At 37.5% G+C, this 27094-nt stretch overlaps 3 protein-coding genes across 4 annotated transcripts in view; all 3 read left to right on the top strand.

Moving 5' to 3' along the window:
* Positions 1 to 22384, top strand: part of Wnt2 (Wnt oncogene analog 2) — a 54168-nt gene extending 31784 nt beyond the window's left edge. Inside the window, exons 3-9 of one of the 2 annotated variants that reach the window (XM_053764412.1) lie at positions 13101 to 13241; positions 13693 to 13787; positions 16447 to 16558; positions 16736 to 16943; positions 18928 to 19124; positions 20072 to 20211; positions 20693 to 22384. In XM_053764412.1, the coding sequence (XP_053620387.1) occupies positions 13101 to 13241; positions 13693 to 13787; positions 16447 to 16558; positions 16736 to 16943; positions 18928 to 19124; positions 20072 to 20211; positions 20693 to 20844 (1045 nt within the window). In that variant the 3' untranslated portion in view covers positions 20845 to 22384. Of the gene's footprint in view, positions 1 to 13100; positions 13242 to 13692; positions 13788 to 16446; positions 16559 to 16735; positions 16953 to 18927; positions 19125 to 20071; positions 20212 to 20692 lie in introns of both variants that reach the window. The other variant, XM_053764411.1, reaches the window with a different exon arrangement.
* A 1526-nt stretch (positions 22385 to 23910) lies between these two features.
* LOC128680924 (uncharacterized protein) lies at positions 23911 to 25259 on the top strand. The gene is made up of 3 exons (XM_053764417.2): positions 23911 to 24461; positions 24644 to 24830; positions 25048 to 25259. The coding sequence occupies exons 1-3, from the start codon at positions 24084 to 24086 to the stop codon at positions 25203 to 25205; spliced, it is 723 nt and encodes a 240-aa protein (XP_053620392.1). The 5' UTR covers positions 23911 to 24083; the 3' UTR covers positions 25206 to 25259.
* A 473-nt stretch (positions 25260 to 25732) lies between these two features.
* LOC128680927 (uncharacterized protein) lies at positions 25733 to 26651 on the top strand. Its single transcript, XM_053764420.2, has 2 exons — positions 25733 to 25920; positions 26440 to 26651. The coding sequence occupies exons 1-2, from the start codon at positions 25830 to 25832 to the stop codon at positions 26586 to 26588; spliced, it is 240 nt and encodes a 79-aa protein (XP_053620395.1). The 5' UTR covers positions 25733 to 25829; the 3' UTR covers positions 26589 to 26651.
* The last annotated feature ends 443 nt before the right edge of the window (positions 26652 to 27094 follow it).

Below are 27094 nucleotides of genomic sequence, written 5' to 3'. Positions count from 1 at the left end.
CTACGTGATGCTTTTAGACAAATACGAAGGGTAAAGCTGAGATGGACAGATGACAAAAAAATACGAAAAAGGAACATAAATTCATAAAAAGAAAAGTATTTAATCATCAAGTGAGATAGTCAGAAATATACTATAGTACTCCCATCGTAGTACCACCATTTATGAAACAAACACAACGTAGCATTGTCAAACCATCGCTGAAACAAAACATAGGACAATGAAAATAACGAAATGTGGTGTACCCAATACTCAACTATAATCGCATCTTGAATGAGAGACGGCGAATGTTCAGTGAATACAGCCGGAAAATTACACGCTGTTAATACTCTATGGAATATATTGCCGGCAAAGACGGGTATTTCTCTTGAAGTATTATTGGTGGGCTTATTTAACAATAATGATTTTTTTTGGACCCGCTTAATTATCACGGTTAAGTAATGAAATTCCAAAAATGCGTCAACCGTGCGTCAACACTGACGTTGTCCTTTCCTTGTAATTTTGAAAATTTTGAGTACTACTCAAAATTTTCAAAATTAGTACTCCGTGTAATTTTTTTTATTTTATCTTAAGCATCATTCATAGACTATTTTCGTAAAATTTATCTCCACAGATATTTCGTAAAGTCACAAGAGTAAGAAATAGTGCTCAGCATTTGAATGTAAAAGTAAAAATTTAAATAATTCAGGAATCACTGTGTGTATAGTCTAGGAAGTGAGTAGTCTGGGCCCGCCATGCAGCGATATCACTTAGCATTACGAAGCGCATTCATTCGCATAAAGTACGAGCAGAGACGCGCGCCGCTAGCGGCAGCTTGCACACTCGCCAATTACATAAATTCATGAAATTCTAAACTAGGTATTTAAATATTTTATTATTTTTTTTTATAACAGAATTTATGTGTCTGTCCATTTTCACCAGAACTTTAGTGCAATGAATCAAATAATATCAATTTCGACAAAATTTCCTTCGACTATGTTACCATAATATTTCCCAGACACACAAACACATATAACAATGGCTATTGAAATACGGAGCTAGTGAATCCTACAAATCGTTATGTGTAAAATAAAGGCGTAATTATTAGTAATGCAATGCAAGCTGCCTTGAGCGTTACGACCCGAGTCACTCAAGAAGCTGTTACGATCACGTTACGGCTGCTCGTCCAGGCTCTAGCTGCACTTAACTACTATGTTTTAGAGCTGAATATTATACGAGGTTAATTTAAGATAATAAAAAATAACTAATTCTTATCGATTCACATAAAGTAAAAGTTATAGCTAATCTAATGAAATATCAATGACTGGATCAAAAAAAGAGAGAATAAGAAACATTTTCTCAAAACCGAGAAATAATACATTGAAAAACATTGAAGTGTGCGACACTTTAAATTTTAGAAAAGCAATATCACAACATATATACTAATTCTAAAATAGTTCAAGAAATTTTCTACTATACCAAATGATCCTTCCTGTGAGTAACATGAGACAGGACAGAATGGCAAAGGCAGATAAACCGGATAAATAAAAATTAGTATTTTTCACAAAAAAAACCTTGGATAAAACCTTACAATTATTTAATAACAGCGACCAATACGGCGATATTGAAGAATGTAGACGCAGATATGAAACCAGTCGAACTCGATGCAACTGCTACTTACAACACATTTTAGGGTAATTGCATGAGAACAAGAAAAATCAAAAATGCTACTTGTTGCTATCTCTCACCAAGTTTAAGTTTTTTTTTACAAAGGTTTCTAACAAAACTGGTAATATGACCGTTAATTATATTACATTGCCGCGCACCGGACACCACGGACCGTCGGACAGAGCGACACGGTCTGCAGACCGCGAGTTGGTTTTACAAATGGGTTATTGTATCTGGAGGATGCGGCAGTGATGTCACAATAATTAGGTTATTTGTCACATTTGGCATACGACAAAATGATGATGTTTTCCAGGCAATGGAAACAGAAATTAAGTTAATTTCATGTTCATCACTTGATCAAACTCTTTTTGTAGAAGAATATAGTTACAGCAAATCATTCACGGCAAGCCACAATATTAAAGTCTACTAAAAAGAAATATAGTCGACGAGCTTATCGCCTATAAATTACATTGAATTTACCTAATAACCTCGACGATGTCGGCTATTACAGAGTATTACGTGTATTACACAGATTATACAATGTATTACTGACGTTTCTAAATTATCACGTCGTTCCGGTAACGTCCGGGACTCTGTACACGATCGTATTATATTATCGGAGAGTTAGTCGAAGAGTTCGTTTCTATTAATTTAACGTTTTATGACAATTTCTGAAACGAAGCTAGGTATAACTTTGAAAATTTAATATTAAGGAAGACAAAAGTTATGCAAAAGTAAAAAAATCTAGACAGAAGTGCTTTGTTAAGCTTAATCTTTATATTTATCAACATTTTGTATAGCATATGTAAATTTTCCGATATTTTTCGACACAATAGGATTTCGGAGATTTAGTTTGTAAAAACGTAGTCATAAATCAAAATTAGAACCACCAGTTGAAACCATTCCAATTAGCTCCCAAGTCTAGGAGACTCGACCTTCTAACAAGAAGCTAAGAATCATATAGAGATTTTATTCCATATGCTAATTTGAAATGTTAATTATTTATAATTGTATAATATTTATCTAGTGTTAAGTATTATGAACACTGTTCCACTTTTCAATTGTTTTTATTTTTAAAATGATTTAAGACTCTATTATAACAATAACAAGATTCATCCTTAATTTTGTTCGTCAAAACTAATCTTCAGAATAAAAAGCCAAACACTGCTTTTTTCCTTTTTCTGCTTTTTTTTAAATTTACCACATGTTGGTACTACGGTTAGTTAACGGCATCATCATGAAACTTAAGTCAGTTCTAAGCTCGCAGCCCTCCCCGTGGTCTATAAATCTGTCGGTATGTTAATAAGATCCGATTATTCGGAATATATCGTCCCCGTAATATATCGCCTCGGCGCGATGTCTCGCGCGCCGATTGCGTAATGTTTTAATAGGAATGTGAGATCCCAGACTAGGACCACCTGGCCACGAGGCCTTTGTTTTTTAATTTTGGCGATTAAAAAAAAATAAGTAGGTTGTAGGTATCAAAACTGTTGCATCGACCCCCCCCCCCCCCCCCTGAGAAAAATAGGACTGACATCGATTATTTTATTTCCTCTAGCACATAACGTCTAGTGTCGCATCAAAAATATTTCATTTCACAATAAGAATTACTAAAATTATAAAAAATGGCATACCGCTACAGCATACTTTGATACTTAAGGTGCTGTTGATAAAATATTATCTACAGTTTTCTTGTTCATCACAGAAAGAAAGTTAGCTTAACTTTCTTTCTGTGATGAACACAATAGTTAATTGCGTTTCACATTTGTTCAACTATAAAGTCCACTTCAAAGTTCCAAAGTCGTACTTAAAGTTCAATATAAGCCAAAATAAGTACTTAAAGTTCGATGTATCCACACCTAGGTGTATTTTTAACGTACTTACATAGGTACTTAAAAATCCTTGTTGTCTGAAAGGTAGCGGCTTTAATTTAGCATAAATAATAAATTCCAACAACTAAACACAAACTTACGAAGCGATCTTCATCAATCTTCCAAAGCCATAAACCACCGATTGACACCATAACTAGCATTCTATACAGTCAACAGCAGTAAACACGGCTCAGGAATGCGTTGCCATTGGAATAGCTTTTGTTCTTATTAATAAATTCCAGACTGAGATATTGTCTTAGATCACATCTTGTACAGTTCTTGGAAATCTCCAATATAGTAAAACTGAAAAGTTTTATTTTAATGCGACCATAGCATTTCCAATTATCCTGTTTCAATAAATATAACGATAAATTTATAATGGATTTGGATAGCTTCAATAATATATGATGTTTCTTGTTGTGTATGGTATAGATGTGTGCAAAAAAGAACTTAATGTATTAAGGTTCTAAAGTGTAACACATTCGTTATTTTCGGGAAAGATATAATAGTGGTACGAAAGCAAAATAAAAGTTAATCAACTACGCAAATTACAGAAAACATGGAAAATATATCTATACAGGTATATTTTTCATTTTTGTCATTATTTTCAGAGTCGTCCTTAAGGACCTTTTATCATAAACTTAAAGTCACACTTCTAAACTAACAATGTATCCTGAACTATAAACAAGCAGGTCGGTCGTCATAAAATTGGTACACCCGAGGTCCACAGTTCACACCCGCTATCTTCAATTAAAAGGACCCCAGTCTCACGCCTCGAATCATAATAAAAATCGCTCGGTATCCTTTGTGGAGTGTTATTATCAGAATTATTATCAGGATTACGACCAGTTAATGACATAAATACTTGGTTTTTAAGTTTCCTTTCCAGACCACACTAACTAAATATCGTAATTAATGTTAATTTTCTATTTACAAAAAGGATATTGAAGATAAACCAAACGATTGCTTTCTGTCGATAGTTCTACCACCAAAACCCATATAAAAATTCTAAAAATGTTGGAATTATGAACAGTATTATTATACTAAAACTAAACTGAAAATATATTAAACGGCACACAACGCTTGCACAGCACGCATTGTAATATATAATGAAGTGTATAATTTGCACCGTTTAAGAATAAAGAGCCCTGCGAACTGAGAAGATAACCAAATATAAACCAGAGGTTGACGGTTGACCTTGATTCAGATTGTAGACGTCGGTCTAGCTCAAGGGTCTGGCTGGACATTGCAAGCTAATGTTGCACGACCATGCACACAACCCTATACACTCGCAGCTGCAGGCTCCAGTAGTTCCCCAATTAAAATGTATGAGCCGCAACAAATAAAGCGCTAACCAATTAAATCAGTCTATTTATTGGTACAAATAAATTATTTTATATTGATCGCGTGGGAGGCACAACCTGACACAATATTTGTTCAAATTACCGACCTGCATTATTCATTGCCTAGTCCGCCCCGCGACTCCGCCCGCTTTTAATTACCCGCTGATTACACTTTCTAAATATTCATCAGTCGATAGACCAATACCCCGCTATTCATATTATGCTTTTAATTTAAATTGGACGTGGTTTAGATGATGGTGACTCAAAAATATATATGAGAAATGAATCGGCAAGTAGAGAAAAACAAATCGAATACAAAGATAGCTAACTTAGAAGAGCTACATATGTTTATGTCACTCTGCCACAAATGACATAAGTTCTTCTCATTATAGAAAACCTTCCTGGCGAACTCAGAACCCACCGAACCTATATTGATAAAACATTCCGTTGTGTACAATTAGACCTAACATGAATGATCGATTCCCATTCAGGTGGAAACACGGTGCGCAGCGAGTAGTTTAGTAAATATAATACATGACACAGAATTAAATGCATACTTATATACATTTTATAGTAGCTATAAACTTTAATAGAATAATTTATTTTAGATTAAAACAAATGCTATCGTATAATGTTATAATAATTTATGTTTATAACAACAACGACAATTTGTCGCCAAGCCGTGAATTGATATACATCAATATCAATATAATTACCACTGTACCTTCAGGTTTACATATTGAACGTGATGTGATGGGTCGCCGTGGAGTGGTACGTCTTCTTCATGACACTACATGGAAATGGTCAACACTAAATTGCTTATTTTACTATTCTGGTAGCTGTTTAAAGAAGGCTTATTTAAAGCGTAATGAGATTTCCAAAATCGAAATAGAAATAATTAAATAAAAAAGTGAAAGAAGGCGACAGTGTTTAGCGGCGAATAGTAATGTGAAATATTATTATTTTCTGATATTTAAACGTCCTCAACCTATAGTTGATACATACACCATGTATCATGTTTATTTCGTCTCAAGGTAGGGAAGGCAAAGAACATTGCTATTATCCACCCACCTATCCTCATCTCTAGAGTAAGTGACACACGGAAGCAGTGTATGCTCTATAACCTGAATCAAATAATTTCGACACAGTTAATATAGGTAGGTATCTCGTGAATTATGAGTTTCATACCAGACCGGTGCAGTATCAGCTTCAGAGGCGCTTATCATTACATTGATAACGCGGATACATTACTCAGCGCAATCAGATCTTTCAATATCGCGTCTCCCACGACCGTAATTATGTGATGGATGATAGCGGACCTGCCCTGTAGCTAGGCTTAGAACAGAACGTAGGTAAGTGTTGCAGAGGAAAATGAAAAATTATATCAAATTCACAAAAATGAAAATGGAAAATGAAATTGAATTCACAAATGAAACTTTTGAGATCATTCGTAATAAAGAATTATAAAAGGATAGAAAGTTCTCTTAAGCATTCGTCGTCAATGCCTAGACATCCGAGCCTGATTAACCCTTACGAACGCTAATTAGGCTGCAGCCGAGGGCGCCAGGATCAGGGGGCGCTGAAATCGTATGCACTATGATCTAGCATCGTTGTACCTACGTGCCCTAAATATAACTATAACTACCAATTAGACAGAAACAACTACACAAAATACTGAAACAAAATGTAACTAAATGGTTAACTGATCTGCGAACATAAAATTTTGGGAATCCCTTCTTCATAATTAGTCTCGGGCGCGGTCCGAACTCTTGATCAGACAGTTGACTGCAAGATCGTCGCGAGTTCCCTAAAATGTTATTAAATATTTGAGCTAATCGATAATAATACAGAACTATATTATAATAATATTGATTTTTAATATCGAAATTTATTTCTAATAATTAAAAAATACACATGTATTTATTCTCTTACACCGAGCACATGGAAACTTATTTAATACTGCAAAGATTTACGATCTGCCTGTAATTAATATCCAGGTTACGACAAACTCCAGCCTTCGCGCACATTGATTGAAATCCTGCCACTGCCTTGGATGTAATACTACTCGGATAGTACTACAACATCTGACGCTGCATTCATTTTCGTCATACTGTTTTACTGTTTACTGTTGGAGTTAGCGATCTAATATCAATGTGTCTATATTGTAATAAGTATTGATATGCTCGTTTTATGCGAATAAACGATTCCATTCTTTTAGTACAGCGATTGAGACAAATTTTATTCACCTTATTTTTGGTGCAAACTTTTATTGATTACTAGCTTTTGCCCGCGGCTTCGCCCGCGTGAATTTCATAGCAAATCTAAATATCAGTAATTTTTTTTCGCATACTCTGTAAGACTGGTAAACAATTCGCATTTTTTCTCATCTTTAGTTCAATTTTCTGTTTCCCGCTGCGTGTCTCGTCCCGCAAACTTGTCCAATCCCGCTTCCTGCTATCTAATGTAAAGTAGATATCTCGTACCGTTTCCTACATATTATGCCATCATGTTTTTTGCAATGTGTCCCGTCCTGTTTCCCACTACGTGTCTCCGCTCCTACTTCCACTCCCACTTTCTGCAACGCGTGCCGTCCCATTTTCCATGACGTTTTACGTCCCGGTTTTTTATTAACCACAAACGTAAATTAAACATTTTTTGTATTTCATATTACTGTTATTTACTACAAAAAGTAAGTGTGCTAATTTTTAGCTTTTTATCTTGAAAATTGTATTAAGTCCCATACAATCTTTCACCCCCCTTATGAAGGGATTGATCTGAAACACGTATTCATTACTTTGTTGTAAACAATCAACATCCAAATTTTCAAGTCACTAACTTCAACGGCGTAGAACTTTCATATTTACAGATTTCACCCCTTTCACCCCCTTCGGAGTAGAATTCCCAAAAATCCTCTCTTAGTGCTCACCTACACTCACCTACATGCCAAATTTCAGCTTCCCGCCCAGCAGTTTCGGGTGTATGTTGTCTGTCAGTCAGTCAGTCACTCAGTAACGGAAGAGTTTTATATTGACATATTGATACATACTGCGCCCATTATATCTATATCACATTTAATCGGTAAAAACTATTTGTTTATATTCTGTTTACCTTTCTACAAAATTTTAAATCAGTAAATCCCCGGGAGGACCCCCCTCATTTTCCAGGATGAAATGTCTATAAGATGTTAACCCGGGATTCTGAGACATTTTTTATTCATAAATAGTTTTTCAATTATCCTACGGGAACCTGACCATTTACCGGGATGAAATGTATCTAAGATGTTAACCCGGTATATAAGGTACCTACATACCAAATTTCAAGCAAATCGGTCCAGTAGATTTCGAGTGATGCGCGTTCAGACAGACAGACAAAAATTTCCAAAACTATATTTTCGTCATCTATATCAGTAACTAAGTATATTCCATGAAGAATTAAAAAATATATCCAATGTACAAATTTGGCCTTTCTTCAATTTTATTATATGTATTGATGATATTGACGCAAATTCTTGATAAATGATATCATTTTGGGATCACAGATAGTCAGCTGCACCAGCTGGGAGATAAAGATCACATCATAACGTAGATTGATACTGTTTTCGTAATGAAATATTGATTGTAATATCCTGGTCTAGCAGTTTGTCTTATCGCCTGTTTAAATCCCACAGAACGCATACTGTTGATTGACAGTGATGTTGATTATAGCCTGGCATTTGCAGACTTCGTACAGAATATGATAAATTATTTTTCTTTTCGTTATGGACTTGTCACTTTTATTGGATGTATTAAATTTATTCAGTTAAGTTAATGTGATTCTCAAGATTCCTCTAGCATGAATTTTAGTTTTGGTAACGAAATGTAGATCTGACAGAATTTTATTCAAGAAAAATACAAACACCGGATAAAGCAGTTTAGAATTACCTTTGTGCTGCATTGTATCATGTCCTCCACCCATCCCTCGCAACCGGGAAATATCGAAGCGACCATCGAACAACGGACAGTTGGAGTTCGAAACTAGCAGAATAATTAGCGCCGCAGAATGCGCGGGGGAGGCAGTGGGCCCGGCGCCAATTACAGTGATTTATTGACACGTGGACGGGATCCTTTCCTAGTTTGTTTGGCTGTTTCACATTAGGAATTTTAATTGCTGTAAGTTTATTTGCACCAGAGAATTCATAATTATTTTTATTGCATACATGCTATTGGTCTAAAATATTTTATTACTTGATGGAAAGCGTCCGGCGTTTCCATGCTAACATGTAAAAGCATTATTTTATTTTGAAATGTTATATATCTTTTGATTTCGTGGACACAATTTTGGCCTGGCGATCTAGTAGCGCGAGTTGTGTTCAAAAAAGCTAGATTAGAATAACACATGGATTATTATATCTTTGGATCTACTACCTACTGCGTTAATACTTCGCGACGGAAAACATTACAAGCAAACAGAAGATAAACCACTGTTAAATCTTAATTCAATCGGTGATATGAAGCTGTTTAACTGTAAACCCTAATGCAAAGTGACAACTCAATAAATGTACACGAGACAACGACGTGTAGTATGTAGCCCATCGCTCACTCCGCGCATATCTTTGAATTTACCGGCTTTGATAACACTGCAGTGTATCACCTGCAAGGCGATGTTTATTGTAATTGAATGTTGTTATATTGAAGATTCTCCCACGTGGCGTGGGGTATATAGTGATAGATTATCAAGTAGAATGTCCTTTTATTTTTAATGTGTTGCTTTAAGTCAAACGAACGCTGACGATTTTCATAATTATGTGACAGACTCTATAATTCCTCATTATATTTCTTGGGTGACGCGGCTTGAACGAACATAACAAGAAAGACAATCAGAACTACGAACTTTAAAATGGATATTGAAATTTTCATTATAATTAATATTTCATTGGATAAAATAAAATAAATACATTAATATAGTAGAATACTACATACTCATGCATAATTAATACCTAAAACTTTCAATGGTAATTAAGAAGCATTATAGACGTTGACAAAATAGTACTACGTACGCTTTGAAAGAACAACATAATTCACAGCAAATGTCAACATTCTTCACGAGGCAGCGCGCAGTTGACCGGTCCTGATAATAACGATTATCCTCTCATTGATGACGAATGGATTCCTGACTAGGAATTAATTGAGTAACGTAATGTGCTCGATGCACGCAGCTTTCACTAGGTCAAGGATGTAATGTCAATGACCTGAGATGCTGACTATTGCTGACCCCCTGCTGTGCTGAAGAAAGTCGAGGTAGTGTAATTAATTTTACCATTAATAGTATAGTTTAACATTAATAGTATCGTCATTTGTTTATAGGTACTTAATTTTGTGGTACAGCAAGTGGACAGTTTATTAGGACCTTTGCGATCACCAACAAATAAATGGACATTTTGGAAAGATCAAAATGCGAATCCAATCTTTATAATAATGGTGTCTCAATACTGACAACTATTTTATGAATGGTGGATGATTTCTAACATCTAGACTTTACCAAATATCTAACTGTACCTTTCTCTCTATTGCATTTACACTTTTTACATACAGTGTAATAATTCCGTGTAGTTTGTCCGACGCCCACACCAAAATTATCAGGTTCTCCAGCAAACAATGCTAGTCTGGTGTCTGTTTAGACAATTTAGAACAAATTAGCAGAAGTTTTCTGTAACTGTGATAAATCTAGTTTGGAAGTCATGATGATTTCTTGCTAAATTCAGTTTGAATGTATTTATTCATCACGATCAACTACGTCATCCTGGTCAAGAAGAACTTTTTAGAGAAAACATTCTAATAGTACAAATTCGATAAAATTAACAATGCCGGAACAAGACCTACTTATGTTACCAATAAATAAATATTTACGTTAAACTTTGACGACCTTTGACGATCAAAGGTCGCCAAAATATTTTAATAGAAGTGACCCAGCATCTCTCTTGGTAAATGAATTAATCACGCCCCTGCAAGCCCTGGCCGAGCAAACCCAAAGATTGTACAAGATGTAAGATGTCATGCAGTGTGAATTGTACTCATTAACAGTACAACAGTAATGAGTGCATCTGTTAGCAGGGGCCGGCGAGCGATTCACACCGCCTCGGCTTCGGACCCACCTGGTCTAAGCTATCTAGGTAGATAGCAGGTTTAAAAAAAAAATAAACATGCTGGAATGGAACAATGGAATACTTGACAACTTAACTGTATATGTAGTTAGTATAAAGAGTAATATTTGTAACAATTGTCATAATAAACAGCAGCACAACATTCAAGCCACAGCAACCCAACAGTCCCGACACACCGTGTACACTCACCTAAATGGCAAGTTGGCTTGCCTACTATATCTATTGGGCTGGATCTACTATTGACAATAGCAGTGAATTTGCAATGAATGGACCGGTCGATATGCTCTTCACGGTAAGAGTAAACATTCATCAAACAATGCAATGATGACAAACGCGCAATCCCAAAGGGAACTGTTAGTGTTATTGATCGCAATTTGTGACCAGCGACGCGTATTGGGCAGCCATGCATGTGGATGCAGGTGTACAATAGGTACTAACTGTACAGAAAATTAGGCTGATAATTTCGTTACTAATATTATAAACGCGATAGTATTTTAGTTTCGATGTTTGTCGTTCTGTTTCGGCAAACTACATTTCATCAACAGATCACAGTTATGTTAATACCCGAATGTTCGATTGCCATAAGCATAGGTCCGAATTTTTCTGGTAAACCAGCCAACACAAGTGATCCAATCCATTGGTCATTTATTTCAAAGCCTGCCCCGTTCAATTTTTGAGCAGTTTCGATGATTTGACTAACGTAACTCGTCAAGGCGTATACTTATAAGGTTCCTCAGCAAACTAATTTTTCGAGAATATCCCGAATCATCGAACATGTTCTTTAGGGTCTTCTACAAGTCGAAAGTTGTAGCTGCTTGTTTAATATGCACATAAAGAGACGCGTCAATTGTCAATATAAGTTTTGCTTTTGCCTTTAAATCATTCTTTTTTTCATCCGCTATAGCAGTTAATAACAAAGGGGTTTTTATGCTATCCGCCATTCCCTCCAAAACGAGTACGTTTTCTGCGGTGAAACACCAGTCGTCATAGTTTTCACGTCCCTTCAATTTCGGAACATTAACTAAATAGTTTGTAGACATTATACACACTGAACTTATTTCTCATTAATACTAATTATTTTAAGGCTCTGGGCCCATAATAATAAAAATACAGTGAAATACACTGGAAAGTCTTTTTTTATTTAGAAGTACAGGCACAGATAATAAATGTTATACAACCATTACCTTGTATACAGTGTAGATGGCGCTAGTGATTATACTAAGTACTAAGGCTACATATAATTTTGTTATTGTACATTTAACACAAGCCACATTCATGAGAGGACACAAGTTTGTTTAACATCATTATTGTAATTGTACAGGAATAAAGCACTTTTCAGACACAAGATAGACAAAACATAGAACATTTTAAAAAACTTTGCCTGTGGAAAAAAATGCGGGTATATTAATGTAATATTATTGTTGGACTAGCTCAATCAATAGTAATTGGCGTGATTTGGTCATATAATTAATATAAATATGCTGAAGCTACCAGCAGTTATACTTTGGAAACTCTTCTGTGTATATGTTAGCCACGCTCACGAGGAAGACCACTTGCATCAGATACGGCCATGGGAGTCGCGTTAGAAGCGTAGGACGCAGAGCTACGCTTGCTATACCGACTGTGACATGACACGATAGATCGTCATTCGCGCGAGTCAAGGTTCGCAGACATCAGATCATGATTGTTCTCTCTTTACCGAGCGGAACCAGATGCAATCACTGCTCTGTACATTGTCATGACAGACTCATTCATAAACAGCTTTACGAGTATTTTAGTTGGTCCCCGAGCGCGACCAGGAACATTCAGAGATAAGAGAGAGTTTGGATGACAATGCATTATTATAAAACGAACCGATGGTGCACCCAGCATCGCCTCTCAACGGCAATACCAAAAATACTGCATGGACTTGATTTTTTGAACATATTCAAAGTAATGAGATTTAACTATTTCAGAAATAAGGTACGAGTGTGCTCTGACGACATGCCGACAACATTATAAACTTGTGATATATTTTTGTAAAAAAATAACTTATTTGTTTCATGTTGAGACGATCGAGATTGATTATTACGAAAATAATATAATAGAATGTATTGTTTCCAGAAGTGTGTCCGGGAGCGGGCGCGTGGTGTCCGCGGGCGGGTTCGGCGCGCGGCTGGTGTGCGCGCGCGGGCTCACGGCGCGCCAGGCCGCGCTCTGCCGCAGCGCGCCCGCGCACGTCGCGCAGCTCGGCATCGGCCTCAGGTATTTAAAATGTATCCGAACCTATACCCGGTTTCTTCCTCAGCTTTTGAACGACTTGGGCTCCAACCCAGAGTCCACTTTCCTACTTTTTTGTCTCCACTACGCACGTCGTCGGCATCCCTAGTTATACGGCCAATAGCCAATAGTAAATTCTAATGCCGCCGTCGCGCTTCCAAATCTGAATGTACAGACTTCGATTCGGATGTATATCAGTGGTGACCACTAAGCACAGAGAAAGTCATCAAAATGGAGAAGTTCTTAAATATCAACCGTTAAAAACCAACTGGTAAAGACGTTTATCTATGACAGATAGCAAGGCTGTTGATTTTTAATTCCATTCGACGAAGAAGAATAGAAAACGTAGTCTTGGATCGTTTGCAGCTAGATGTCATTTACTCAAATAATATAATTAGATATTATGGTTATGAATATATGTCGTTGTTGTCCGCAGTATGGCGTACGCAGAGTGCCGGTCGCAGCTGAGCGGCCGCCGCTGGAACTGCTCCGGCGTCGGCGACTCCACCTACGGTCACGTCATGCCCAGAGGTGAACTTACAAGTTATACTATTTTATTGTTAGCGTCTGTTGTGGTTGGATGTAGGATACCCTTTCGTAGTTTTATTGTGAAACCACGTTGAAGAGGACGGTAATATGTTCCCGAACATATATATGTAATTAACAATTAAACTTTAATTGTGTCTCGTTTTGTGTCTGTCAAATGTTCATATGTAAAAGTAATTAAATACATAATATAAGGATGCACTCAAAGACGTATCTAGAAACTGCGAGCAATCTAGCGAGGGAAATGTAGAAAACTAGGTTTACCTAAAAGGTAATATAGGCTACAAGACTATTAAACGTGTAAAGTTGTGAATAATAATCAATGTACTAAAATCTGTGCGAAAATTTGTCTTATTATCTTTTAAAGATCTTTGAAAATAGAGTTAGAAAATCTGAGTTTCACTTTTAAATAAGTAACGTGCGCTAAATTGACCGCCATGTTTGGTGCACAGCCTTTCATTTTTCGCTATCACATTTGCCGCGAAACCCATAAATCTATGAGAGACACGAAACAATAATTGAATAAGTACTTTCTCCGAGGTCCCGCGGGTCGCTCAGTCCATATACTCACTGCAACCACTATCAATAATCCAAAGCGATCGTGGCCGGCGCCTCCCGCCCGTGCCCGGCTAGACGCCGCGCGACCCACCATCGACAGACAAAATGGCTTTCGCCTGCTGCTGCACCTAGCTTTCTATCCAATTCCATATATTTTTCCTACTTTTGACTAATTAAAAACACCAGATTATTCATTAGGTTTTTTACGAATCTTCGCGTTCTGTACATTCATTTCGGGGAGTACTTTGTCGTTTTAACAAGGTCTGCAATTTAACCAACTTTTCCAATCATCTCTGCATCATATACTTATATACCTTTTCGTTTATGTAAAATTGCCTGTATCGGCATTCAGCTCCAGTCCCATACATTCCATGGTCAAGTGTGGACGGACGCCTACTGGTCGTGATTTATACGCGGAGGCTAATTGAGTCGCGAGCCCGCTTCACATTGCACGATTCGACTGTCGACTTATTCCTATTTCATGAATATTTCTATACAATTAAGTTTTCGTGTTGACAGAAGTCCAGTGTAAAACTGTATCGAAAGGTCAGAAGTTTCAATCCTAGTCGTCTTCTATTGGTAGACAAAAAAATACTACTTACAACTACCACTCAAATGAAGTGTATAATAAATTCTAGGCAATCTAGCAACCAATAAACTGACGCATAATCGTTTTATTATAGTTCGTTGTTAATAGTAGATCCAATAATTCAATATATATTTTGCACTGTACGATCAAACTGTTTTCATCGAATCATATAAAGTTATGTGTTAACCTCTCATGCCGGCCGCAGTCTTACAATCACCTTTTCATTCGCCCTCGGACGCTAATGGAGTGACAGCTGTTTGTTTGTTTGTGCTACCGCGGATCGTAAACAAATTCGACGGCTGTAAACTCTCAATGCGAGAAATCAATCGAGAAAGTTACGTGAGACTTTGTTTGTTTGTATTTATAGTTAGTGGTTCCACGTGAAAACTGGTCGTTTACTATAGGCTTTGTGTTTATTGTCATTTTCACTGAGCTTTATGAGTTTGATTTTAATCATATTATTTTGTTTCTCATTACGTTGTGTTTGCGATACCATTTCTATTTTTGTTTCGTTTAGATACGCTTTAATTTCATATAAACTTAAAGGTTCATTCCCCTGCTCGTAGCTCAAACTGGCATAGGTAACTATAATTAGGAATTTGTGTTTTTTTACAATCAGGTGCGCTGGTGGGCTGTCTGGACCTCCAGACAAAAACATTACCATTTTGTATTTGACAACTGACCTATAGGTTAATACTGAATCGGGCCTGACTCTTGGGCGCTGGTATCAGTGTAGACTGTAGATTTCGCATCGGAAACGTTCATCATTATCCAGGTTTTAACTATTAGTAAAAGCCCCTTTTAGTAATAGTTAAAACCTGGATAATGATTATGATATGAATCCCATGGAAGGAAATCCCCGGTGCAATTAGTTAAAAATACTGCGTTTAGGTACCAAGTCATCAACATACATTGATTATGTTGCCTGAAGCAAGCACCCAAGACCTATAGCTACTTCGATAAAAATATACCATATCATCATAAGAAATCGTCTGGCTACTGCATCGAAATTAGCATCGATAACGAATCGATGCTCGCTTGCGGCGACTCCCTAATTGACTCAACAGGAGTATCGATACCTCGCGTTGAGTTAACATCTTTACCAGTTTCATATCGGATACATTGAAGATAACAAAAGGAATTTAATACACATTAGGGAACAAGTTTTACAAGGCATTTACAAGGTGATGCTTGCACTCTGACTAGCTTTACACTTTTAAGTAAATCTGCATCAATAATTTTATGAATAGTAGATTTAATTACTCCAGAAACCAGATCATTAAGTGTATTTAACTACTAAATTTAGTAAACATAGTTCAGGATTATAATCTAATTTAATTGTGTGATCATGGTCTGATATCTGATAATATTAAAATTTTAGACTCCTTTGATTCGTGTAGAAATATGATGTTTATGAATGTTCATTCAGTTTTAGTGTCATTTCCAAAACTACTCTTAAAACATATTGCCATAACAAATACATAATATATTCCCCAGGCACGCGCGAGGCAGCGTTCACATACGCGATCACGGCGGCGGGCGCGACGCACGCGCTGAGCGCGGCGTGCGCGCGCGGCGACCTGCCCGCATGTGGCTGCAACAACAATAGGTATACTGATCAGTTATAACCTACTGCTGGAAATAGGCCTTAATGGTTGACTATAAGGCCTTACTTAATTATTTTACCGTGCCATGGAAGATAATGCCATTTATGGCATAAATGCCAATAAGATTAACGACAAAGTGATAACAATGGCCACTAGATGATCATTAATCCCCCCTGCAGGCTATCCCCGAGCCGTCGTCGCGGCGCGGCGTCGCTGACGTCAGCTCTATCGCGTGCGGGCGCCGGCGCAGGCTCGCAGTTCCAGTGGGGCGGCTGCGGCGAGGCGGCGGCCGGCGCACGCTTCGCCCGCAAGTTCCTGGACGCGCGCGAGCTGGAGGCCGACGCGCGCAGCCTCATGAACCTGCACAACAACCGCGTCGGACGGAAGGTGAGCGAGGTACTAACGCACCATACACTGCTGCGTAACACTTGCTTTCTGCCTCATCTGAATCCATCGAATGGATTCCTGCTTCTAACATACTGTGCTCTACAAGTAGTCTAGTATAATTAGCTCATGTTTCGTTGGAGTTTGTTGGCTCTGTATGTACTCAGCTTAGTGGTTTCTAGGTCGCAACAAATTGTAGATTATTTTCTTGAAAAGTATAAATGTTTATTCGATACAGGTATATCCAATGTATAAGAAAACACTTAAGATCATATACAGGAAAACTGATTGCAACGATGGACTTATTATCTCATTGACTTCCAGTCAACCAGCTATGAAAGAAATACGTACTTTACAAAATACATAAATATACAAAGTAATTTGAGGCCTTGGCGACCCAAATGAGACTAATAGACTACCAACTGTTAACCGATTCGCAACAAAGATTTTTCATTGAAGTAATTTAATTCAACCTCGACTGACTAGTAATGGCATCCACGGCATTACACGTCACACAACTTCACATTACATCCAACACATCACAGACATTCTACAAAGGAACACCCATTAGCATGAAACGGCAGCATTTGCCCGCAATCAGACACCCGCGGCATTGGTTCCATTCCTCCTTATTGCTCGGTTCGTATCATTACGACTCGCTGCCCCACAATCAAGCAATGCCACTGATTCCCACCACTTACACGTGAATTAGCAGAACTCTTAGAAATTGCCTCAATTTGTCTGATCGAGACTTGAAAGTTGAATGCCGTAGAAACTACTGGATGTACCAATATATCAGAACCTTATATTATAACTCTGACAAAGCTTAGTCGTTGCCCTGTTAGAACCACAAACTTGTAAATTGAAATTATTTCTCGCTCTAAATGTAAACTTTTTCTTGTGCTACTGAATAATTAAAAAGTTTTCGAAAGGAAAACCTAGCAGTGCTATAGAGCAAGTTACTTTGTGGCTTGTGTTTCCGCAATTACAGCAGTTCCTGTATAAAATACAACAAGTATACATATACAATCTCGACCACAAACTTTTGCTTCTATATTAGGTAATTCAATAACAGTGCAATAGTGCACACGAGATAATCACTACAAATGAAGACCTCATAATAAGCAAGACGCCGGAGGTCCGTATTGTCTACTACTTTGTTTTATAACGAAGACGGGTGGTCTAACCGCATTTCAAAAACAATACCATCAATATTTATTTGTCACGACCGCTTCCATCGCAGCCCGGGGCAGCCACAATAATATAGTCGGAGGAGCATGTGTATCCGCCACCGGCCCGCGAGCAAGGATGGCATCGTAGCCCCGGGCGAGGGGCGTAGCTATACAACGACTAGTGTATGGCTAGATGATTATCGGACTATCTAATTATGGACTTGCTTCATGCAAATGTATCTTTGCAATGGTTTCGTCTCAATGTAACGTATGAAGGAACAGCGACTTACCTACTACTACCTACTCGTAATAATGGTATACATTTTCATCAACCAAATTATCGCGGTAGGACCCTCATCTCGTCCCTCGGATCGCATGTACAACTTATACAATCCTATATTTTCCTGCGCACTGTCATAACTTTACATCACCGTGTCCGCAGACGCCTGCATTTTATGATGATTGTTATTGTAACTACGCTGTCGTGCTCCAGGGCGTTAAGTAGCCCATTTTTATTAACTTTATTTTGCACCGCCATAATTATCTTGGCATTCCGAGTCGTGGCAAAAATAGCGACTTATTCCACGCCTCCTCTTAGGTAATTATTTTGGTACATTTTTATTCTAAATATTACTTTATTACGTAATTAATTAAATATTGCGATCAGAATACTTTTTATCCATTGATTCTCATGAGAAAAAAACCATGAAACTAGTGGAGTGGGAACAAATTAAATACTCTGATATCTGGGATATACTTATCACAACTGCAGGCATCGTCTGTTCATATAAAAGCTTTTGGTTTCCCGTCTGCAGATGGTCAAAGACCTAATCCGGCAGGAGTGCAAGTGCCACGGCGTGTCGGGGTCGTGCACGGTGCAGACGTGTTGGCAGGCGCTGCCGCCGTTCCGCGCGGTGGCGGCCGCGCTGCGCGACAAGTACCGCCGCGCCAAGCTGGTGGCGCCGCGCCGCGACCTGCTCGCGATACGCACCACGCAATTCTTTGTCAAGAGGTACCTTTTGTCTTCCATACTACCTACTAGAAATATCATATAATGGTAAGTCCTTCTGGCACGATAGGGACCAAGACTGTTCAATTTTTTTCAGAATTTCAGAATTATAGTCAATCATAGTACTGGGGTATTATTTAATCTGTGATCATAGTATCTAGTCTAATTTATATCTAGCGGCCTGTCCCGGCTTCGCTCGGGTAAAAACAATAAATTATATAGAACCTAAATCTTCTTCAGGGATCACACTATCTATTGGTGAAAACCGCATGATTAACCAACAGTATAGTAAACTCCATTCACCACAAAAAAATTATATATTTCCAGGAAGTCCTACATAAATCATTGTAAAGTCATAAACATACTACCATTTAATCTGATCGAGACCGTCAAAAACGATATCACCAAAGAAAAATTTATAATTCATGTAAACAACATAGTAAATAATTTAAAAGCAATAAACAATCCATCTACACAAAAAGATCCCGTATACCTTAGCAGGAATTCCAAATTAATAAAAAAATCCGCTTGATTATATAAAATCTTTTTTTATCAAAATTTTTTATTTAAATTGTTTGTCTTCTTGTTGTTCATATAAGTATTTGTCGGAGTCACTGTTTCGATTATTTTATATTAATTCATGCTGTGTTTGTCTGTAATAGACTGTACAATTAGTTTAAACTTATTAGAATGTAATTATATAAATGTATTGTAACAGTTGTAGACAAACCAAACAATAAAAAAAAATCGCGCAGAACTACTGCGAGAGTTGAGTTTATCACGAACATACAGACAGACAGACCCGGCGGACAGAACGGCAGGTAGAGGTAGAAATGCAGCAAAGGACAATTTGTTTTTTATAATATGTAAGGAACCGGAATCTCCGTTAGCATCATAATATCGCTTCGTTATCCAGTATGTGTTCACATTCAATTGACTGCTTCCACCAGACGTCACCCGGACAAAGCCGAGCGCCAGCCGCGGCGCTCGGAGCTGGTCTACCTGGAGTCGTCCCCGAGCTACTGCGAGCCCGACCCGGCCAGCGGCCACCCGGGGACCCACGGCAGACATTGCAATAACACTTCCAAAGGTAAGGGGAAATTGAGGCTTGAGGTCTAGACGAAAATTTTGTCTTTCGTCTAACTTAATGTCATGTGGGTACTTTTATAATAAATCAGTTACTATCCCACCGCTGTCACCATGTAACGTAATGAATAAGACTGTGTCTGGATGGATAGTAACTGATTTATTATAAAAGTACCCAAATGACTGCCTTATTAATTATGCCATCTTTACACATTTTTTTTATCTAAAATGATTGACATAATACTATATTTTTCAACACTTCTTATTTTATTAAAAATGAAGTGTTACCACTGCATGTCGAGAACGAGAAGAGTGGAAGAAAGAAGAGGCCCAGCAGTGCTACTGATATAACTTTCCCTTTTTCTCAACATCCACAGGTTAGATAAAAAAACGCAGGGCTTTCTGGCTCAAATGAAACAAAGAACTTAAATTGTTGAGCCTTTTCAATTCGTCGATATGACTGAAATATAAGCATTATGGTGCAGGAGAGGACGGCTGCTCGTCGCTGTGCTGCGGGCGCGGGCACAGCACGGTGCGCGCGCTGTCGCAGACACAGTGCCGCTGTCGCTTCCACTGGTGCTGCCGCGTGCGCTGCGACACGTGCACCGTGCGCACCGACACGCACGTCTGCAACTGACATCACTCAATCTATAATATATGGACAAATCACACATATCGAGTTGGACCCTAAGTAAATGCGACATTTGGGCTTGTGGTATTTCTTCGTTAGGGTTGGGTAATACCAGATGGGTGACCAGTTCTCCCGTTCTTTTCAACTCAACAATAATATTACATACACATAATTAGATAAGAATATTGTGATGAATAGGGACTGGCGCGCATATCGCAATCTGAAAGTGACTCTATTACATCTTATACAGCACCTACTGTTCAAGTGATCTAGCAACAAATCAGTCGATAGTGCAAGGGGGCGCGGTTGCTTCCCCTATCCTGAAAGGCACACATAGAAAAAATGCACATATTTTTTAACCGACTGAGCAGATTTTATTAGGTATTTAATTCAATTCATCAAAACATTGAGCATATATGAGATACTCGGCCGTTATTGTTCGACATTGCACGCTGTGCCGCCTCGTAGGTATGTTGAGGTCCTCAGACATTCTCATCTCTACCTTTATGTACTTAATTTATTATTTATATTGTACCTTGTATAGTATGTAAGGACACGGATTAGCATTGTGATACCATGAACAAATAAATATGTTACACGAGTAGGTATCCGTGTACGCGTTGTAGTAGCGCTACCGTGCCAACATTATATATTGCCATATTTCATTATTTTTATCCTAACATTTTTTCTAATAATATTTATCCCGATCCTACTGAACTGTTTCACTCATTGTATGACTTCTTGTCCATCAGAGGTGTAGGCGTGTAGGTGTAAAACCGTCAAAATTATATTTTCTAGATACTCGTAATGAAATAACAACTAAAAAATAAAGACCCCACTCTGGTGGAAAAGCAGCTTAAAGCCGTGCTGTAAATAATGCTTCCAAATAAATTTACACATAAATAACGACGCATTTTGTGTGTCATCAATACTCAAGTACCTCGGACAAAATACTTCACAAGTACGTTTAGAATAACATTAGCTTTAATAACACTTTATAAGTTCTAGGGATTACCTCGAGGCAGGGCGGAAGCACAGCGCTTTCAATTGTTTTTTTTTTTTAGAAACCTCTCGAGTGAATTTTCATTGGTAGGTTATAGGTGTAGGTTCGCAGTTTATTTATTTAGACATGAACGCCAAAACCTCTGTAAAAAGTACTTAATTTCGTGAATAGTGGGAATGCACACCAAGTGCTAGAAATATTTTATTTTAGTACACAATGTATTGACTTGTGTTGAGGTAATCGCATTTTATTTCACTTACCTACTGCTAATACAATTTATGATTCAGACATCATTTTAGCCGAGATTCTTATTCTATTAATATTCATTAATAAGGTAGTCTCGTGGCATCATAACAATGAATGAATAGAATACTTCTTTAGATAATTGTACAAAATATCAACTTGAGTAAAATGCATTGACGGTGTGATTGCAAGCGCTGAGGACTGTACAGAGTTTGTGACTAGCTTGTATTAACAACATTCCGTAAGATAAACTTAACTTATTGTAACTTGCGAATAAAATGAACTTTGTTTTTACAAAAATGTTTCTTATTTTACTATCTTCACGACTTTCTCCCAAGGATGCATTGCCATCCATCCATCATTCTTTCCTTACGGTTACATATTTATTAGAATAAAATAGGATATTGCTTTATTTGAGTAACTTAAACACATAACATGCTTACAAGTAAGTAGGTATATGGTAGGTAAAACTATGTTAAAGTAAACATCTTAACTAATATTATAAATGCGAAAGTATGTTTGTTTGTCACCTCTTCACGCCCTATCTGCTCAACCAATCTTTTAAAATTTTAAAAATATATATTCCCATGGGAAATTTAGGCAGGCGAAGCTGCGGGCAAAAAGCTAGTATACATAAATATATAGGATTAGGTGTTACGTACGACGACGGAGACACAGTAATACTTCCACGCCGGACTTTTCTTGTTATTTACTTACCAGTAAAGCCATCTGTGGTCGAATAGCAATTAAATTAAACTACTCGTTCTTATATGTAATGCTATATTGCCATCTTCAGTAAGCGCGGACACATCATACATACAGCCAGCTCCGCATTTTAGCCGAACTCGCCACATGTCGACGCGACTGCGTGAACATGTCACAGTATAAGTTCTTTTATTTACGAATAACCAGCAATGTATACCGAATATATGCCGAATATTTGGCAAACTGTTCAACGACAGTGTGGAGCAAGCATCCGAATGGTTGCATGTGGGTTTCCTGATGACGTGTCGGCGGCCGAGTCAAGAACTGCGTCTTCGATGACGTCTTTATATTTTTACCTTCGTTAGGTTTTTTCCGTTCGGAAAAAATAAAGAACGTGTGCGGCGCGGCGGTTGGTTTTTGTATGAATAGGGAGTATTACTGCGATTTCATTCTGCCAGAGTGTAGCACTTCAGTTTTCTTTTCTCATGGTCTAAAGATGAAGTCTGAAAAGTGTACTCAAATGCGGTAAAGAGATGCTAAACGTGAAAATAAAAATCAAATACTTATGTGTTGTTTCACGGGTAAATGTTAACCCTGTAGAGGGTTTTTTGTGTTTATATTTTTTATTTGAACAGTTTTTGGGTGGAAGTGGTTAGTTGATTGTGTTGAAGAAGTGGTGATCGAAAATAATAAACATATCTATATAAATAATATACATATCCCAATCCCACAAATAGTGCAATATGATATCACTAGTAAGTATTGTGTTTTACAATGGACTTGAATCATTTCAAGATCAAATTCGTCTCAAGTAGTATTTAATACTGTGTGTTCAGAAGCCTATTCCATAATCCACTAAATCCTTCTTTTTTTCTTTTACACTGGCACTTCGATTGCGAAGAAGGTATTTTTGGTCATAAATCTTGAACATTATTGAAAATGTGTGCTCTTCGCCGCCTTTAGCAATGTTTGTTTACCGAAGTTGTACCAGTAGCGCCATCTGCACCGAACTTTTCGTAATATCCCCTATTTCGCTAACCTAGTGTGAGGCCGCACTAACAAAATAAACTGTCTTTGTTATTGTCATTGTCAATTTGACAGTGACATAGTGACAAATTAATGCAATAGGTACCTTGATAGGTATTGTGAATATTGTTATTTGTGATGGTTTCTTTCTTGCTTGTTTGTTTGTGTTCAAAACAAAATTTTAATTTAATATTCGCAAAGATCAAGATATTCGCAAGATCTATGTAGTTGGTATTTTGATCTGGTTTATTTAACAGATCTAAATATAATGCCGAAGCCAGTTTGTGTCCAATGCAGCACCAACGATTCGCTTCTCTGGCGGAGTGCTGAAAACGGCCAAATATGTAACGATTGCCACCTTTCCAATGCAGCTAAAGACAAGTTCGAAGTTTCAGTTAAAGTGGAAAGTGATGACAAGGAAACTGATTCTAAGAACGGGAAAGAAGATACGCCTGCCAAGGCGACAGGTAAAGGGACACGGAAGAGCACTCGTTCGACGCGGTACAAGGCGAAGACGCCGGCACCGGCCCCCGCCAAGCCGCCGGCGTTGCGTGGCCGCGGTCGCCGCAGTCTCTTTAAGCGGCCACCTGTGAAAGCGCCTGCCGCCACGCCTACTGTTGTTACTAGTGATTCCGTGTTTTATAAGGTACTAGAAACCTGTAACTTATATCTATCTCCAAGACAACAATAGTTGAATTAATTACACTCTTGGTGTGGTGGCTTACTTATAGGCTCTTGTAGTTTAGTGCATCTTATAGAGTTTAGATATTATAGATAGAGAAGTATATGTCCAGCAAGCAAGTCATGAAAAATCTATTCTTTTTTCAGGGTTTTTATCTACAGGTAGGTGACATAGTATCCATGGTGGATGTGGATGGAGGGCTGTACTATGCTCAGATCCGGGGGTTCATGACAGATCAATACTGTGAGAAGAGTGCAGTGGTCACCTGGCTCCTTCCCACCAAGGCTAGCCCCCCGCCCAGCAAGGGATTTGATCCTGCTACTTACATTATAGGTTAGCATCTTATTACATTTTACTAGTTACATCTAGACCGGATATGACATTTTCTACCCTATAGTGAAATAAGGATGTGCTCATGGGAATTTATGCCTATGAGTTTTTCAGTGTAACAATAACCTGTATAATTCCTGTTGAATCTGGAAAAGAAGTAAAACTGAATATTGTTCTCTACAAAAATCTATAATGAGCTATAGGTTAAAATCCATTTCAGGCCCAGAAGAGGAGTTGGCACGCAAACTAGAAGTAATGGAGTTTGTGATGCACGCTCCCTCTGACTACTACAAGGCGAGCAACAGCCCGTACCCGCTTGTGGACACAGAGGTTAACAACTACAGTGGGTTTATCTGGACGACACTTGACGACGTTTAGCATATACAATTATTTTATTATCTATATTTAAGGAATAAAATGTTTTGCTACAAATATGCTTTTTATTTGGTACATATGACATTGTAGTACAATTTTATTTAATCCCTCCCTTGTGTGTGACATACAATATAACAGATTAGTGGTCCCCCCAACTTCACCATTCAGCCCATTGGTTTTTTTTATTTAAAAAAAATACAAATCTTTTCTCTTTGTAATATTAGTATGGAACTATGGATTGAAAATATCTGCATATCACTTTTCATCCTGCACACCTGACAAAAGTACCTCTTCTATGTATAGAAGTGAAAATCTACTTGTACATTCATTTGGCTGTATGTTTATAGTTTATATGCCACCGATAGTCTATGAGTTACAAAGATCTATTACCTAAGGTTTTTTTTTAATTTCATAGCTCCATCGTTCGCCAAAACGATGAAATTGCCAACGTTAAGGGTTGAGATTGACACGGAATACATGTTACAATCCTGAGCAAAAATCAAAATTATGTTGAAAAATGACATTGACGTTTAACTAACCTAACCTGTAAAGAAGACGGGACCTACGGAAGGTGGTTGTTTAATATTATTTTGTGAATTTTTATGACTATTTGACACATAAATTACAATGAGTCGTAAAGAAGCCTTATCATCTTTTATCCAGCAAATCCACGGCCGCCCCGTTGTAGTTAAACTGAACAGTGGCGTTGATTACAGAGGTATGTATCGTGATCATAATATTATAATATTTGTTTACTATTTACCCAAACCTTGAATTCTAATTAGGCAAAGTGTATAAGCTGGAGCTTTGCTAAACGTATGAACGGTAGTATAACCTTGACGCGGACGCAGTCTTCTTATTTGTATTGGTCGTATTTGTCGTAAAGTGACCGTTTACCTAGCCACGCGTTACCTTGTTTCCTTATGATCTTCGTTTACTATTGTAGTAAATACTTGAATACTTTGTGAACAAACTTTTATGACTCTAAAATATCATTACTAAGCAGTCATCAACAATCTATATTTAATAGGTAACAGTTTCGTTTTAATACTCGAACCTCTCACACCAACTTTTGATTGGGGCCAACGTGTTCATTCAATGTGTGTATTTATGTATAATCCATGTAAATGCAAGTAACTCTAGTGCTATATACTGCTTGAAACCAAATGTATAGAAAACAGTAGTGGGAACTGTACTGACTCACTACTGTAACTTACATATGCATGCAAAATTTCAGGTGTGCTAGCCTGTCTAGATGGCTACATGAACATAGCCCTGGAACAAACTGAGGAATATGTGAACGGCCAACTCAAGAATAAATACGGAGATGCATTCATTCGAGGAAACAATGTACTCTATATCAGCACTCAGAAGCGCAGGATATGATGACTCCATTCCTTTATTTATAAACTTAGGTGGTAAGGGTAAATAAATTCTAATTTCTTACAATTTCTTTTATTAAAACTTTAATTTAATTCCTTAACAAAAATCTGAATAAATAATTGACCAACCAAAATTAATTGAATAATGTAATCTAATGATGTTATTTCTCGTAAATGATTTAACAATTTCCAAAATTTCTATGTAATATGATTTTTTTTTTCTAAATCTTCATCCAACCCTTTGGCCCTTTTAAACTAATAAAATACTGTAATATCTTTCTTGATTATTACTTATTGTATTTATTATGTCCTGTTAGGGGACGCCAGCACAAGCACCAGAGGGGAGAGTGATCCCATTCTGGGATTATTTCACTACTAGTATACTTACTTAGGAACTAAGATTTTCTGATTCTCTATGTTGGGGCTCCAGGATAGGTGTAATAAAATATAACATCTCCCAGTTTCTATAAACAGGAAAACATAAAATTAGTATACAACTGAGCCAACTAA

This window comes from Plodia interpunctella, chromosome 25 (assembly GCF_027563975.2).
Source record: "Plodia interpunctella isolate USDA-ARS_2022_Savannah chromosome 25, ilPloInte3.2, whole genome shotgun sequence".
NCBI classification, from domain to species: domain Eukaryota; kingdom Metazoa; phylum Arthropoda; class Insecta; order Lepidoptera; family Pyralidae; genus Plodia; species Plodia interpunctella.
This window is presented reverse-complemented; position numbering and strand designations above follow the sequence as displayed.